The 17,938-nt window shown below is 43.9% G+C and overlaps 1 protein-coding gene across 2 annotated transcripts in view; it reads left to right on the top strand.

Annotated features, from left to right (window-relative positions):
• The first annotated feature begins 6 nt into the window (after positions 1-6).
• The window catches only part of LOC109401381 (regulator of G-protein signaling 7), a 38,918-nt gene continuing 20,986 nt past the window's right edge, over positions 7-17,938 (top strand). Inside the window, exons 1-2 of one of the 2 annotated variants that reach the window (XM_019673941.3) lie at positions 7-142; positions 16,763-17,290. In XM_019673941.3, the coding sequence (XP_019529486.2) occupies positions 17,246-17,290 (45 nt within the window). In that variant the 5' untranslated portion in view covers positions 7-142; positions 16,763-17,245. Of the gene's footprint in view, positions 143-16,268; positions 17,291-17,938 lie in introns of those variants that run through there. The other variant, XM_019673923.3, reaches the window with a different exon arrangement.

The raw sequence follows: 17,938 nt of genomic DNA, 5'->3' as shown, positions 1-17,938 counted from the left end.
ATCGAAGGGTGAAAACGTTCGCCGGGAGAAATCGTCCGTGTGTTGCTCGAGCGCGGCGTTTCGTTCGATTGGTGGTCGACGGCACAGCGTGCAGTGTTGTTCAGTGACGATTAAGCGAGCAACAACTCGGATATTAACACAGGTTTGCAAAGTTTTAAAACCGGATGAGTGGAAACGGCTTTAAGTAGTGTGGTTGAAGTATGATGACTTCGCACAGTGCCGTTGAGCTGAGAGAGTAACGTCATCAGCCAGTCGATTATGATCTCGTCGATTAGGATGAGGAATAGTAGCGGTAACAATATACATCCTTGCCTCATTCCAGCAACGACCGAATAAGATCGAACAAGGCACACCGTTGGGCAGTATATTGCACGTGAATACCTTCAATGGGACCGATGATTTCCTCAGTGATATCCTTGTGCATCATGGCTCATGTTTTCGTAGATTGGACGTTCCAAAACTTTTCGTAACCAATTAACACCAAGTAGAGATACTCTTGGAATTCATAAATTTGATCCAGGATGATACGAAGTGTGATAATATGAACTAATGGGGTAGTTCCGCACGGAATTCTGCCTGCTGTCGTTGGAGAGTCAACCAATCATCTCCTGTAGGGGAACAAAGCCTAAAATGCCAAGATGGGGTATAATGGCCCAACTCATAAAATCATTCCTGAATGGGACTTGATCATTACTTTGGGTGAATGGTGTCAAGATATGTTTGCATCAAACATTCTTTTAAAAGCAAAGCCGCCAAACCTAAGAAAAATCTATTAATTTCCCAATGAAAATTGGCAACTTCCGGTTTTTTGTGCTTGAAATTAAGGTATTCTGGTGCTTTTATTACCAGCCAAGTGATTCCAAAGAGGTTGAAGCACACATGGAGGCGCATGGTTGTTGATGTCTACGTTATGGGGCTGTTCATAAACCACATAGACCAAAATATGGCCATCTCAGACCCTCACCCCCCTCCCCCCTCGTAGACTTGTGTCCATACAAAAATTTTGAAATTTATATGGAGCGTGTAAGTATACGTGGTTTATGAACGGCCTAGTAGACCGATGCCACGACAGCAACGCTACCAGGACGTTTTCTCCGCAACTACTTAATCGCTGTAAGGGTCGGTTTCGACCGCAGGGCACCGGTACGACCTACGAAGACGACTCCGAACCTCTGGACCACCTTTTGAATCACGTCTGAACTAGCCATTCTCCGAGTCCACGCGCTACCTTGTCTGCAGCTCCAAGATAATGTGGGTGATAGTCGTTGAAACGGCATTCCAGCCTACACATCCTCTGGACAAGATTGTCCGGAGATCCTAGGTCCGGAGTTGTGTCCTCACGAATTTGTGCGAAAACGTGGGCACACGAACAAAACGTGTTCCGCGGTTTCCTCTAAACCAGAACAAACCGGACATTCGAGAACCCGCATACTGTTAGAAGCAACCATGGCCTGACAGGACCTGAGTCAGCTGGAATGTTACTTCCCCATGGTGCCTTTTGACCCAACTATCTACCCTCGGGATGAACCCGTGAATCCACCTTCCTTTGGCGGGATTGTCCGACGCGTGCTGCCCTTAGACCATGGAGCTTACTGGCATACACCGCAGAGGTATCGGACATTATCTGGGACTATGCCAGCTGTGGAGTCTCTCTTGCAGGCATAATCAACGTGGCTACCAAAAGTAAGCTTTTATCGTTAAGCATCGCCAATAGAAATACACTAGAACTCCAATGGCGCTGTAGTCACTTTTCGCATTAAATTATTTTATTAACTTTAAGGTACACCGGGGCAAGTTGAAACGGGTGGGGCAAGATGAAACACGAAGTTTTGAAATAGATTTCAAAACAATTTTGGAATTCTTTCTTCGCTAAAAGATTGCTTGAATCAAAAACTATGTGATACGGCAATCAAACTGTTTATCACCATTGGAAAACATAATGTTAACCCGCTGTTTCATCTTGCCCCACTCGTTTCAACTTGTCCCGGTATACCTTAATTGTTTTAAATTGCTATTTTTGGGTGTCCACCTTGTAGAGGGTCTGTTGTTTTGGTATACAAAATTTATTTTTGCAATTTCTCATCGTAATAGGCTGGTTTACCTCACGCAAATCTGACAGGAAAAGGCCTAATTTCCCACACCAAGTAAACAGTGCTGTAACGGTTCATTACAGCACTGATTTGCGTTGCGTAATGAACCATTACAGCACTATTTTAAGGGCGTGGCAAACTAGATGTTGGTCACACGAACAGTCACGAACAGTCGCTATTTTTTCTAATGCATCGCCCCAAGTGTTTGACGAAGCGCTTTAAAGTGATAGTGCAATCGCCTACACTGATCACCGCTTGCTGTTTCGATGTCCGGTTGTTCACATCTATAGATATCTACCACCTCAGTTTTGTCGTGAGCCAATTCCAGTTTCTTGGAGCGCATCCACTCCTCCACAACTGCAATGGAGTGGGCTGCAGTTGATTCCACTTCTTCGATCGATTTACCGTAGACCTCCAGCGTATTGTCGTCAGCGATGCCGCTGCCGACATGATAGCGTCTACGGGCAATCTTCCCTTCCGGAAGCGAAATTGGTTGCTCGAGAGACCTTTTACGCCCTCGGTGTACCTCAAGAGTCTATTGAGGATGATCTTTCCGAGCATCTTCCCCGTCGTGCGATCAAGTATATTGTTCTATATGCCAACGGGTCTCCGGGTGGTTTCCCCGCCTTTGACAATAGTCACAGAGGAGCGACATGGTGTGAAGGTTAAATCAGGTGATTATCACGCTGCGCCGAGAACCAGGGAACGAATCCCACTCCCGACAAACTCACAAAAATAGTAACAGGCTCTTTCGCTTCCAAACCTGTAGGAAAACTACTTCGTCCGAGCATTTCTGCATTTTTTTCCTTCTAAACCATAGGGGGATAATCTGCTCAACAGACACCCTAACAGAAGGGTAGGGTAGTGTTGGTCTGACAGGCCGTCTTCTACAACAAAAGTAAAATCCAGGATCTCTCCTCGTACCCACTAAACCATTCCTATGGTCGCCAAACCCTACGTCTCTCCGGAACCACCAAGAAGGTATTGCTTCAGAGAGGGGCTAGTGTACATCGCACCCACAAGGTTAGCTGCGTAGCCTGCAGCAACGAACATCGATGACTCGCTTTGGAGAGTCCATCACGGTAGCATGCTGGCGCTTAGCCAGTTTCCCGAGTGGTCCTCGCCACTACCTTTGTCCTCGGAAGGCGGGCAGGGTCAACCCCGCCCGCGCCCTACTGCTGAGCGGACATCAAGAACTGATGCCCACGTGCAACCCGATCTGACCTGCCCGTAAGGAAGGGTATCACTACCCTTCAGGCGCTATCAGATGCACCCGTAGGTTGCAGACAGCAGGATCTCACCTACCCCGACCCTTGCCGGGGACCCCTTTCCAACCGCGAGCTCGGATCCAACCCAGTAGACCGACGCCACGACAGCACCGCTACCGGGACTTCCTCTCCGCGGCCACTTAATCGTTGTAAGGGTCGATCTCGACCGCAGGGCACTGGTATGACCTACGAAACCGACTCCGAACCCCTGGACCACCTCTTGTACTGCATCTGGACTAGCCACCCTCCGAGTCCACGCGCCACCTCCTCTATAGTTCCCAGACGATATGGGTGATAGCCGTTGAAACGGCGTTCCAGCCAAACTCATCCCTACACATCCTCTGGACCAAGTTGTCCGGGTTTGTGTCCTCCCCGCATGTGGCAAGCATGCGGTCACGCATTGTGCGAAAACGCGGGCACACGAACAAAACGTGTTCCCCCGTTTCCTCTAAACCATTGCACGCTGGGCATTTGGGAGAATCCGCATGCCCGAAACGGTGTAGATACTGTCGGAAGCAACCATGACCTGTAAGGACCTGTGTCAGGTGGAATGTAACTTCCCCATGGCGCCTATTAATCCAACTATCTACCCTCGGAATCAACCTATGGGTCCACCTTCCTTTGGTGGAACTGTCCCACGCGCGCTGCCATTTGACCATAGAGGCCATCCTGGCAGTCCTTCGTATGCCTCTTGTGCCGCGCATTTCGAAGCACTCCATGTCCACTGATAAGAATGCGGATAGGCACCATACCAGTAATGACGCAGAGAGCGTCGTGTGACACGGTATGGTATGCGCTCGCAACCCTCAGGCACATAAACCTGTGAGTACTTTCCAGCTTCCGTCGGTAGCATTTAGTACTTAGCGCGGTGCCCCACGCCGGGCCGCCATACCTAAGTATGGACGTAGCAACACTAGCCAGAAGCTTGCGCTTACTGGCGTACACCGCTGAGCTATTGGACATCATCCGGGACAGTGCCGCAATAGCTGTGGAGGCTCTTTTACAGGCATAATCGACGTGGCTACCGAAGGTTAGCTTATCATCGATCATCACGCCCAAGTGTTTGACGGAGCGCTTTGACAGGATAGTACACTCTCCTACACTGATCTCCGTCTGCTGCTCCGACTTCAGGTTGTTAAGAATCGTCACCTCTGTCTTGTGGTGAGCCAGCTCCAGTTTCCTGGACCGCATCCACGCCTCCACAACCTTGATCGAGTGGTTGGTAGTCAACTTTACCTCCTCGATCGTTTCACCGTAGACATCGAGCGTAATGTCGTCGGCAAATCCGACAATATACACTCCCACTGGATACTCTAACCTCAACACCTCGTCGTACATGACATTCCATAACACCGGACCCAGGATGGAACCTTGCGGGACTCCTGAGGTTATGTGAAAGCACTTCCGACCCACCTCCGTGTCGTAGACTAGTACACGATTCTGAAAGTAACTTCCGAGAATCTTGTACAGGTACTCCGGTATCCCCAGACGCAAGAGCGCATCGGCAATAGCAGACCAGCTGGCGTTATTAAACGCATTCCTTACATCCAGAGTCACTACCGCGCAAAAGCGAATTCCCCTCCTCTTAGGCTCGAGTGCTTTCTGGGCGGTTTTTGTAACCGACAAGATAGCGTCTACGGTGGACCTCCCCTTCCGGAAACAGTACTGGTTACTCGAAAGACCATTTTCGCCCTCGGTGAACCGCAACATTCTATTGAGGATGATCTTTTCGAGCACCTTCCCCGCCGTGTCAATCAAGCATATTGGTCTATATGCCGACGGGTCTCCGTGTGGTTTCCCCGCCTTTGGCAATAGTACCAGGCTCTGCCTCTTCCAAGCTTCTGGGATAACTCCCTCGTCCAGGCATTTCTGCATAGCAGACCTGAACATCTCGGGAGCCTCTGCAATGGCTACTTTTAAGGCCAGGTTCGGAACTCCGTCCGGACCTGGGGCCTTACCTACGCTAAGGGACTTAGCTATCCCCACAAGTTCCACATCGGTGACCCTCTCCTCATCGCCAGCCCCAGTCCCCGGCTGTCCTACGAAAGGAGGCCAAGGATTAGGATCATGACGCGGAAAAAGTCCTCCAATGATCCCCTCCAACATCTCTGGAGATTGCTCTGTAGGAGCCAACACACCTCTCGTCTTGGCCATAACGATCCTGTAGGCGTCACCTCACCGGTTCGTATTGGCACTCTGACAGAGACCCTCAAAGCAGGCCTTTTTGCTTGCTCTTATCTCGGTCTTAAGCGCGGCTTTTGCAGCGGCGAACACCACCCGCCGTTCGTTTCGCTCTTCCTCTGATCGTGCTCGCTGCATCTGCCGCCTAGCCCGTAGGCAGGCGCGGCGCAGGTCCGCAATCGCGTCGGTCCACCAGTAAGCCGGTGGCCTCCCATTTCTAGGGTGGACTCGCCTAGGCATGGTCGCATCACACGCACGTGAGAGCACCGCTACCAGCTCGTCGCCGTCTAAACCGATTAAGTTTCGCTCACGGCGGAGCGCCTCCCTAAATACCCCTTCGTCGAAGTATGATGTCTTCCACCTGCGAGGGCTTGGCCTTGGCCTAGCCGCCTCTTCTTCTATCCGCTGTCTGCTGTTATTGTAGTCGATACTGTAGCGAACCGCCAGGTGGTCGCTGTGAGTGTAGCCATCATCTACTCTCCAGTTCGAACTACTTGTTAGGCCAGGACTACAAAAGGTCACGTCAATAATTGACTCCGCTCCGTTTCGACTAAAGGTACTCTTGGTACCGACATTAGCCAAGTCGACATCTAAGATGGCCAGTGTTTCTAGCAGGATCTGACCCCGCTGGTTCATGAAACGGCTTCCCCATTCCACGGCCCAGGCATTAAAGTCGCCCGCTATTATTACCACCGGCCTTCGCCCTGTTAGCACGGTCGTTAAGCGGTCCAGCATTTGCGTGAACTGCTCGATCGGCCACCGCGGAGCACAGTGATGCGAGGGCGGAAAAAAGTCGAAAAATCAACTTACGTATTTTGATTCAAATGTATTTTTTCATTTTTTCTCGACATTTGAAAAGTCTATTTTCAAAATTTGGTGCTGATTAAACGAAAATTGATTTTTTTTCCAGAGCTTTAAAGTGGGTGTAAATCATACTTGAAATTTAAGCTTCCATATAAAATGTATGGAAAAACAAATACAAACTTCCTCTAAGTTTTCAAATATGAGCACACATTTGTACACATATGACGCCATATTCATTTTGAAGATTTTTTCGTCAGCTTTCAGAAAACCTAGGGGTTATTTTGCGCAAAGTTGCGCAACATATGTTTTTCGGCAAAGAAACAACTAGAAAGCCCTTATGTTGAATGACATTTGACCTCCTGCTTATAGTTAGCGTATTGCTTTACTTATTTTGAGAATAAAAGGAGATACATGTATATCTTCAAATTGTTACGATTGTATTGCTTCCATTTCTTATCTTTTATCATTTCACTTTTTATTTTCAAGGCTCAGACGTCATGAAGCTTTACGGAGCCATGCAAGCAACTCATACATAGACGAGAGGCCAATGGGAAAACATCTTTATACAGTCCCGATTCGTTCGTTGGTGGCTCGTTAGATGGGCTGTCTCGATGGTTGAATGTTCGCTGGTTGGGGCAAACCCCAACTAAAAAGCACTGTCAATGTCAAAATCAATGTCAAAACGAGTTTGACGTCTGACCGCCGTCGCATCGCAGCTCCTATATACAGAACCTTTGTGCAAGTATGTGAGTGTTTCGTGACGTATTTCTCGTCACTTGCGTGTGTCTAGAGCATTTTGATCAGTTGTCAGTTGCCCCAACGAACGAACACGATTCGCTAATCGGGGCGCAGTCGTGACCCAACCAGCGAATCCGGACTGTATCTAAATTATTTCCAACATTTTCTCAAATTCTACATTGAAGAAGTTCCTATTCATTTGTATCGGCTCAGCTACATTGGGGCATAACAGAGCCGATGTTTGTTGTAGAATGTTAACATTTTTATGTGTGAAAAGTATTTTAGTTATTGTAGTCTGTGTTCGATTTATGACCGTTCCAGAATATTTTTCGTATTCAAAATTTCAATTGCGATGGTGTCCCTTTGAGCCCTGTTTCTTGATTTTCTCGAAGTAAAAAGGACCAATTTTAATTAGAAAGCATGAAATGACCCTAATATTCAAGTCCGATCTTTTGATAAGTTGGTTGGCATGAATTTATCAACAAACAAAAGTTTGATATTCACGCAAAACGTAACGCGTGGAATGTGTCAAACGCCAAAAAAAAGGTAAATTGGCATAGACAATTTTCAGTAAATAACTACGGAAGTCTTGAAAGAACTTTAATTGAAGCTGATGAGCAGATTTTGTTGAAGCTGGGACGTTACGCCAATAAATAGAAGGAAGTTGTTTTTATCGAAATTGTAAACCCACGTATCTAAAATGAAAAAAAAAATACTTGAACTTATTAATCCATGTTAAATATATCAGGTTTTGTAATTGTTTGCATTACACACTTCTGGTAAACTTTTTTTTGTCCTGTGTGAGTAATTACATGCTTTTGTTTTTCTATCGGATATTTTGCCTAATTCAGATAGATCCTAATTTTCGCCACTTCCACAAGCATTAACCAATAACCAAGGTTGCAACCATTCATTTGCAAAAATTTACATTCATTTGCTATTATCTCAGTTCAGAAGCATGCTATCGAAAAACAATGTATGGATGAATTTAACCTTGTAGTTTTATCTGAAAGTTTGTCGAATACCATTGGGGTCGCAAACGTATACCAAAGTCGTGAGCGAGCTGTGAAGGCAACTCTCCACAGCGTGAATGAAATTTATATTCACCGCGTGGAGAGTTGCCTTCACAGCTCGCTCACGACTTTGGTATACGTTTGTGACCCCAATGTTATTCGGCAAACTTTCAGATAAAACTACAAGGTTAAATTCATCCATACATTGTTTTTCGATAGCATGTTTCTGAACTGAGATAATAGCAAATGAATGTAAATTTTTGCAAATGAATGGTTGCAACCTTGCCAATAACTCTATGCTCTGGCTTATTTTACCGGTAGCTGTTCAAAAAATATTTCTTTACAATATTTTTTAAGTATTGATTCAACATTTTTTTTGTGTTCATGAATATTAGACACCTATGGAAAATATAATTAAATACATAACTAAGTACTGGTACGAAATTGTTTTAGTTGGTTCAAAAGTGTAACGGTCAAACGAACTGGTTCTTTTGATCATTTAGGAGAACTTCATATAGGAGAACTTCAACGTTTCTCAAACTGAATAATAATTTATTTTAACCGGTTCAAAGTTGGTTTTAGCCAGTTTGCAAAATTATTTAGTTTCGTTGATCTGTCATTCATTGAAAATAATAATGTTTTTTACACTGACACTGCACAGGCGGAACTTTTTTATTCTTTTCAAAAGTTTATCGGATTAGTGAACCGGCTTTCCTTATCACTTGTTTTGGTCCTATGTTTAATCGTTCATAAAAATAAATTAACAATTATCAAGCTGGACAGCAAAATTAATTAACCGGTTCATAAATTATTGTTTTTGATTAACCGGGTCTCAAAATTATCTTTTTTTTGTCGAATGGGCATCCATTTACTAGTGGGATGAATTTCTTGATTTTACCGGTTCGAAAATGAACCGGTTTTCCAATTCACTTATTTTATTTTTTGTGGAAGGTTAGCTATAAGAAGTAATTATAAAACAACTATCCTCAAGAGATATACTGTAATTATTTAACCGGTTAAAAAATAGATCGGTTAGACAAAACGGTTAAACAAATAATGCATTCTCCACTTGTTTATCATCATAATGTATAGAACATCAGCATAATACCAGTTGGGCGATTTTACCAGTTCAAAAGTGAACCGGTTGAGAAAACCGGTTCGCAAAATAATACATTTGATTCATGTTTAATTTCCCATGAAAATAAATTATAAAAAAAATTAACGATTTCTAATCGGAATTATAAAATATTTTTTACCGGTTCAAAAATTAATCGGTAAAATGAACCGGTTCGGCGAAATGAACATTTCGATTGTACTGTTCACTTCTCACTAAAAAAATCTGTTATCTCCATTGGTTCCCTTTTGGATGATGGAGGGTAAAAAACATTCCCAAATTGTCCACTTCCCCAGGGGAACCAGGATTCCGGAAAGGTCCTGAAAGTGGCCAACCTGGTCCAAAAGTTCTGAATTGACTTTTAGTGGTCCTATTTTGCAAAATTATGACAAACGATGTGTCGCAAGATGTTTTAAAAAAAATCCAAATTTTCCACTTCCCCAGGGGAACCAGGATTCCGGAACGGTCCTGAAAGTGGCCAACATGGCCCATAGGAAGTCAACATGACTTCTAGGTAACTTATTCTAATAAATAATAAAGTTTTTATAAGCTTTGAACGAATATCATGCATGTTAAGACTTTTTGCCACCTTTTGTATGGAGCCGCATCACTGTGCGGAGGCGCATAACAGCTACAGAAGAAGACCCGGTTTACTCTGGCGACCACGAAGCCCTCATAGGTAGTAGACACCAACTCCTGAACGGGGTATTTACCCGTCGTCCATATCGTAGCCATTTTTCTGGTCCCATCTGAGGCCCAGTTGCCGTTGCCGGCGGGTACTCGGTATGGGTCCGAAATGATGGCGATATCCGTCTCCCACTCAGAAACCGCCTGACAAAGCAGTTGCTGAGCCGTATCACAGTGGTTCAGGTTCAGCTGCGTTACCTGCACTGTGATTTGTTGTTCACTGCGGCTTTCTTAAAGGCCGGGCACCCTGGACCACCCATCGGATGTCTGTTTTTCGAGGTTTTCCCTGTACAGATCATGCAGATGGGCGGACTCGTGCAGCTTTGGGCCTTATGACCTTCAGCGCCGCATCGCCTACACAGTTTGCGCCTGTCGGGGCCTTTACAGTCCCACGACTTGTGTCCTGGTTCCAGACACCTGAAGCAAACCTCTGGTGGCTCGTGGAATGTCAGGTGACATACACACCAGCCCACCTTTATACTCCCTACTTTAACGGACTTTTTAACATCCGCCACAGGTAGCTGAACCAAAGCTATCTGTGTCCCTGCTGGCCCTCTCCGTAGCTTAACGGCTGCGGCGGCCACCTGCACATCGCACTGTTGCCGCAGTGCCGTGACGAGCTCTTCCACTTCGGTGATCTCGTCAATGTCTTTGACCTTCAGAGTCGCCTCATGTGTCAGAGCCCTCACCTGCACACCCTCACCAAGGACCTCTTCTGCCAGCCTCTTGTAGGTGGCGCCCTTATGTTCCTTCTGGCGCTTCAGCTCCAGGATCATCTCGCCCGTACGAGTACGTCTAATACTGCGCACGTCGGCTCCAAGACCCTCGAGCATTTCTGCATAGCAGACCTGAACATACCGGGAGCCTCTACAATAGCTACTTTTAAGGCCAAGTTAGGAACTCCGTCCAGACCTGGGGCCTTACCTACGCTAAGAGTCTTTGCTATCCCCGGTAGTTCTTCATCGGTGACCCTCTCCTCATCACCAGCCCCAGTCACCAGCTGTCCTACGAAAGTAGGCCAAGGATTAGGATCATGAAGCGGAAAATCCCCTCGAAGATCACCTCCAACATCTCTGGAGACTGCTCTGTAGAAGCCATTACACCTCTTGTCTTGACCTGTAGACATCACCCCATGGATTCACATTGGCACTCTGACAGAGATCCTGAAAACAGGCCTTTTTACTTTAAGGACATATATGAGTGAATCCAAAGATGGCCGTCACAATGGCTGCCTTGCAAATACCACAAACACGGATCTCCTCATCCAAGCAACAAATAGAGCTCAAAAAGCAATGAGTACCCTTGCTCACTCGTGATAAATATTGAGTAACATTTTAGTTTTCGAACATGTTGTGGATGACGAGATCGGTGCTCTCAAAAACGCGAGTCAAAAGTGCACCTGGACGCGTTCCTATGTCACCTTAACTTATCTAGGTGGACTTGCCTAGGCATGGTCGGATCACACGCACGCGAGAGCAACGCTACCATCTTGTTCACGCTTAACCGAGTAGATTTCGCGCATGGCGAAGCGCCTCCCTAAATACTTCGTTGTTGAAGTATGATGTCTTCCACCTACGCAGGCTTGGCCATGGTCTAGATGCCACTACCTCTACCCGCTGCCTGCTGTTGTTGTAGTCGATACTGTAGCAAACCGCCAGGTGATCGCTATGCGTGTAGCCATGGTCTACCTTCCAGTTCGAACTACTTTTTAGGCCAGGAGTACAAAAAGTAACGACTTCGCTCCGCTTCGACCAAAAGTACTTATGGTAACGACATTAACCAGATCGTCATCTAGCACGGCCAGCGTCTCTTGAAGGGTCCTTCCCCGCTGCTTCGTAAAACGGCTTCCCGATTCCACGGCCCAGACATTGAAGTCACGTACCCGCATCGGCCTTCGCCCTGTCAGCACAATCATCATACAGTGTAGCTACTGCCGTGTGCATCCTAGTTATCCCATGTTAATATTGTCTATCCGGTTGGAATCAAGACCGACATTCAATCAAAAATTGCCATTTTCTTGGTCTACAAGTATCGCAACTGTTTCGCATCTAGTGCGCTGTGTTGCTGACAACAACGGGAAGGATGCGCACTACCTTTGACATGATTTAAAAACGTCGCGAGTTGGGTCGCGTCGCGACTTGATTGTGCGAAGTCCGGTTTGGTGGCGGCCCGACAATAAGAATTTCCGAAGAACATGAGACAAGCATGCTGCAGTCTAGCGTGGTTCACAAAATCGATTTTGCTCCACATCGCTTATTCGATTCTTAACCAGATTCTTAGCCTAACTCCAGAAATTGAGTTGATTTAGTTGAAAATTGAGAGTGCACAAGCCCTACAAAGTTTGTATGGGAATTACTATGGGAAAACGACATTTTTCATTCAATTGACCGTAGAATTTCTTCAAGTGCCCTAGAGTGTCAGTTGACCCTTAGTCCTTCTAGGCTACTTTATCAGCAACAACTTTGCCGAAGACCACATTCAAATCGGACGACTCATTAAATAGTTTTAACTAGTTATCGATTTTTATCCAGAATGAAACCATCCATTGATCATGATGGTTACGCAATTCAATTGGCGTCACTGCAATTTCCCTTGAAGCATAGCAGCCATGATTTCTGTGTGCTATCTTTAGCACCATGTGCAGCAATGTTGCCTGCTGGGAAGCTGAACGATCATGATGCACACAGCAAAACTGCCCCCATTCGCACAACAGTCCCATGTGAATAGGAAACCCAGCAAACATGGGACTGTTATGCGAATAGGGGCAGAAAACATCTGCGTGAACTGCTCGATCGACCACCGAGGAGGCGCAAAACAGCTATAAAAAGATGACCCTGTTTACTTTGACGACCACGAAGACCTCGTAAGTAGGAGACATCAACTCGTGGACGGGGTATTTGCCCGATGTTCATATCACCGCCTTTTTTTGACCCATCCGCGACCCAATTGCCGTTTCCGGTGGGTAGTCGGTATGGGTTCACTATGATGGTTTTTTCCATCCCCCATTGAGAAACTGCCTGACAAAGCATTTCTGGGCTGCGTCACAGGGGTTCAGGTTCATGGCTACACAGAAAAAAATATTTAAACTTAGCTATAGTGTAAAGTGAAAAATCGCTTAAAGCTGCGAAGCGTAAATCTATTTCAATTATAAATCTCTGTTGAATATCATGCACATACTTTGTTTCTTAACATTGATCCATATGTATTGCTAAAATAAATTAATCCATTATATTTGACCCAACTTTCTCATTAATTTACATGAAATTGTGTAATTTACATTGACGTAGCTATGACAACTCCAGCCGGCTTGTTTACAGTCAGCCATATTGCCCTTGCGCAAGTCGTGAAACTTCTCGTACAAATTTGCAGATTTAACCAGTGTTAAGTGCTTGTTTATCTTCAATTTCAAGTTGGTGAACGCTACGATGCAGATGAACAGTGTTTACTTTCAGTGAACTATCGGTAAGATAATGAAAATGTGTTATTTGAACAGAAAAGCAGTGTGATGTAACTTTTTTCCAATTGATTGCGTTTCAGCTTCTCGGCGCCGCTCACGGATAGCTATCCAAGACGAAATATCAGCCGTAGAAAATGATCTAAGATACGATTAATAACAAAAATGAGTATTCCGCAAAAACCAGCAATAAAATGTGCAATATATGCAGTTCCTAACAATGCATTTCAGTGTCAAATAAAGATGAACGGTTTTGCCGTAAATTGTGTATTTCTTTGTTGTTTCCTAGACACTTGGCCGAAGAATTTCGCAAACATCATTTCAATTGTGTGGTGAATATGTGTGGTGAATATGCCGACCAGTGAGGAAAAAGCTAACCATTCTGCGATGCATGAAATTTACACGTATATGAGGAATCAGTAATGAGAAATTCAGCTAACGCGTAAATTTGTGTTTATGCTCGCATTCCCTTTATGTGCATCATTTCTAGCGGAAGTTTACACGTTTTGTTTTTTTCTGTGTAACCCTCTAACTGTAGTTAAAGTTTCCTCCCCAGATAACCAGGAGTCGCATAAGAATGCCCGTTGTACATCGTATAAATTACTATTTTAAGTCACTATCGCATATATGTACAGTGGACGGACAATTTTCATCGCATATGATGATATTTTTTGAACTTATTACGACGTATCAGGTAAAGTCACACAGAAAAAACAAAACGTGTAAACTTCCGCTAGAAATGATGCACATAAAGGGAATGCAAGCATAAACACAAATTTACGCGTGAGCTGAATTTCTCATTACTGATTCCTCATATACGTGTAAATTTTATGCATCGCAGAATGGTTAGCTTTTTCCTCACTGGTCGGCATATTCACCACACATATTCACCACACAATTGAAATGATTATGAAATTCAAATAACTCAACGTACATATGTACAGATGGGTAAATTATTGGTCAAATTGGAAAAAAATCCACAGCTCAGGTGAGATTTGAACTCACGACCCTTATTCGCTAGACAAGTGCTTTTACCAACTATTCTACCGAGCCAATTAATGACCCGGCAACTTAGTTGTCATAAGGTTCAATTCTAATCTCATCGATCTATATCATCTTCCCCTAAACTGCAAATATAACCATCTCTGTTGTACATATGTACGAAGAGCGAAAGCGATTTGTTTATTGTTTGAAACTGTTTGCCTATCGTACAGGCAACGCTTCCTCAACCACTTGTAGAGGAAGAACAATGCTACCTGGAAGGCGATCAAACGCGTCGTTCGCATTCTATTTGATACGACGGGTAACTACGTAGAGGTAGATGCTCGAAAACGACTCACTTGAAGTGCAAATTTTCGGTAATACCAATCCGTGTGGTCAAATGAAATGATGTTTGCGAAATTCTTCGGCCAAGTGTCTAGGAAACAACAAAGAAATACACAATTTACGGCAAAAGCGTTCATCTTTATTTGACACTGAAATGCATTGTTAGGAACTGCATATATTGCACATTTTATTGCTGGTTTTTGCGGAATACTCATTTTTGTTATCAATCGTATCTTAGATCATTTTCTACGGCTGATATTTCGTCTTGGATAGCTATCCGTGAGCGGCGCCGGGAAGCTGAAACGCAATCAATTGGAAAAAAGTTACATCACACTGCTTTTCTGTTCAAATAACACATTTTCATCATCTTACCGATAGTTCACTGAAAGTAAACACTGTTCATCTGCCTCGTAGCGTTCACCAACTTGAAAATGAAGATAAACAAGCACTTAACACTGGTTAAATCTGCAAATTTGTACGAGAAGTTTCACGACTTGCGCGAGGGCAATATGGCTGACTGTAAACAAGCCGGCTGGAGTTGTCATAGCTACGTCAATGAAAATTACACAATTTCATGTAAATTAATGAGAAAGTTGGGTCAAATATAATGGATTAATTTATTTTAGCAATACATATGGATCAATGTTAAGAAACAAAGTATGTGCATGATATTCAACAGAGATTTATAATTGAAATAGATTTACGCTTCGCAGCTTTAAGCGATTTTTCACTTTACACTATAGCTAAGTTTAAATATTTTTTTCTGTGCATATAAGAATACAAATCAACTTTTATTTGGTATGAGTACATCGTAGTAGATGACACTCTGATGTTTTATTACGATAAACTTTACTTATTCGCAAAAGCGTGCGAGTAAACCCGCAGAGTCAAATTAATTCGCATAATTGCGTACTGCGATGATTATACGACTTCGCTTGGTACTTTTCTTGTTGTGTCTGTTTAACTCGCATTGGTGTACGGATGAAATCGCATAAAAGTACAAATAAACTTGTTAAAGTGTACATACAAACTCACATAAGCTTGAAGTGTTTATGTTGCGATTTTATATGTGATAATGATGAAAGAGTTGATGTTTGACTGTGGATGCGGTGCCAAAATGCTGCAAGAAAGTGAACAGCCGTAATTATGATTACGAAGTCATCATTATTTGTTTTGTTTTCTTGATAATCAACAATGGGAGGTGCTAGCCAGAGAGGTGTAGTGAAAACTGTGTGGGAAATTATACCTCGTCGTTTTTAACTCCAGACAATTTCCTATAATTTTCACGTCGTGCTTTGGGCACTGATAGTGTCCAGAGAAAAAAAAAACGCGAAAATTTCCGGGAAAACCGTTATAACTGTGGAACCAAAAACGCGTATGAATTGCTTTGTCATCAAATTCAACTCCACAGCAAATAATTTTGTAATATACTGGCGCGTTTTTTTTGTTGAAAATCTCAGACTTAATGTAAATGGCGGCCTGGTTTCAGCGAGAATTACCCAAAATTCTCATAAAGTAGCAAAACAAAGAAAATTAAAGATGTTTTTCTAAATTTGTTATCCTAAACTTTGTAAACCAGTGTAATCGGTGGGTGGCGCCCACCCAAATCTGTCCTCCAGCAACCAGTAGACAGTCAGTGTAGTAGAGTAGGTTCACAGAAGAGCGTCGCGCCGCCGTCGAGAGCGAGAGCGCGTTGTTCACCATCCAGAGCCGCGAGAGGAAGTGCGTTAGGAAGGTCTCGACGAATAGAACAGTTTAGGATTTTTCCCAACTTTTCCTCCTGTTTTCTCTTACTTGGATTTTCAATCTATACACTTTTGACCCTGGCTATCAGGCAGTCGGATAAAGTTTCGCGTGGAAATTGGGTGATTTTTCCAGCTATTGGACCCTCGGAGCAGTGAATTTCAAAGTGAATATGAGTGATACGCCGTGATATCGAACAGGATTTTGGGCGGAAAGGCGTTTGTGCGAAGTGTGCGGTGCTCAAACAGGAACAATGTGAAAAGTAGCAGCCGTGTAGGTCCACAAGTGTTTCCAATTTCACTCCAATTTTCACACTTTTCTGAGCACCATACACCCTCTATTAGCATTCTTTGGCATCGGCGTGCATAGCTTTACGACCTTTCAAGTGCAATAATCGCTTAAAACCACCAACGATCGAAGTGGTGCACTGCAAAAGTGAAAAAAAAACCACGACCATCATTTTTCATCTCGGCGAAGCTCTACAAGGGAAAAATGAATCACAAATCTCCATGATGGATGTATTGCCAGCAGTCATCAGCATCGACGTCGTTGTCATTGGATAGAGGCAAGGAAAAAGAGCGACTGCGGAAGGAAGCAAGGAAGGGTAGTAGCATCGGCAGCAGCAGTCAGACAAACCAAACGACGGAGGTGGAGGGAACTTTGGCACCACCGCGCGCGCTGTGATATGGCGAGCAGCAATTTTCAGCGCTAATCGAGCATCGTAAGGAATTTCCGCTCATTTCGCTATAATTTGAGCTTATTGCTAGCTAGTGGAAACGACGTCCGATATACCACCGGTCACCAGGTTGCAAACACATCTTGCATGCATGCGGGATGAATTCCGGCAGCGAGGAGAGGCTAGTGAGGAAAATGTAAGTTAATGAAGTTGGTTATGAACTATAGAGTATAGTGGCTCAACTATTAACCTGTAACTAAGCACTGCATCTGTTGGAAGAAAACAAGTGTTTGGGTTCGTAATGCTATAAAAGAGTGTCCTTCCACAAAAATTGTACACATTATTGATTAAAACAACTTGGCTCCTACCTCAGGGCCTCAACAATTTACTCAAAGATATGAAACGTTCCATTTTTTTGAACCTCAAAAGCTTGTTGTATACTTGAATATTTCCCGAGCAGAGGGGAATATCAAATTAATAACTACGAAATCACAAAACCTGTTTTTATATCTTGTTTTGTTATTATTGAATTATCAAGGCATTACGTTTCCATAGCATGCTTTGTTGGACAATCTTATTTTCTTATGACCAAGCAATTGGTATGCAGCCCTTAAATAACATCTCAATATTACATTCTGTTGTGGAACAAGTTTGGTTATTATTGTATTATTGAGAGTGCACAAATACTTTATGGTATTGCTATCTAAACTAAAACAAATTTTGAAACAAAACCTACGTCATTCTACAACGTTATTTACAGCATTTGAGGGAAAGCAACTGCATATTCACTCATCAATTTGTCTTCCTCTTCCATTTATCATTACATCCAAACTGAGACAAAGTG

This window comes from Aedes albopictus, chromosome 2 (genome assembly GCF_035046485.1).
Source record: "Aedes albopictus strain Foshan chromosome 2, AalbF5, whole genome shotgun sequence".
Classification (NCBI taxonomy): domain Eukaryota; kingdom Metazoa; phylum Arthropoda; class Insecta; order Diptera; family Culicidae; genus Aedes; species Aedes albopictus.
The sequence above is the reverse complement of the archived record's forward strand: the minus strand, read 5'-3'. Positions and strand labels throughout refer to the sequence as shown.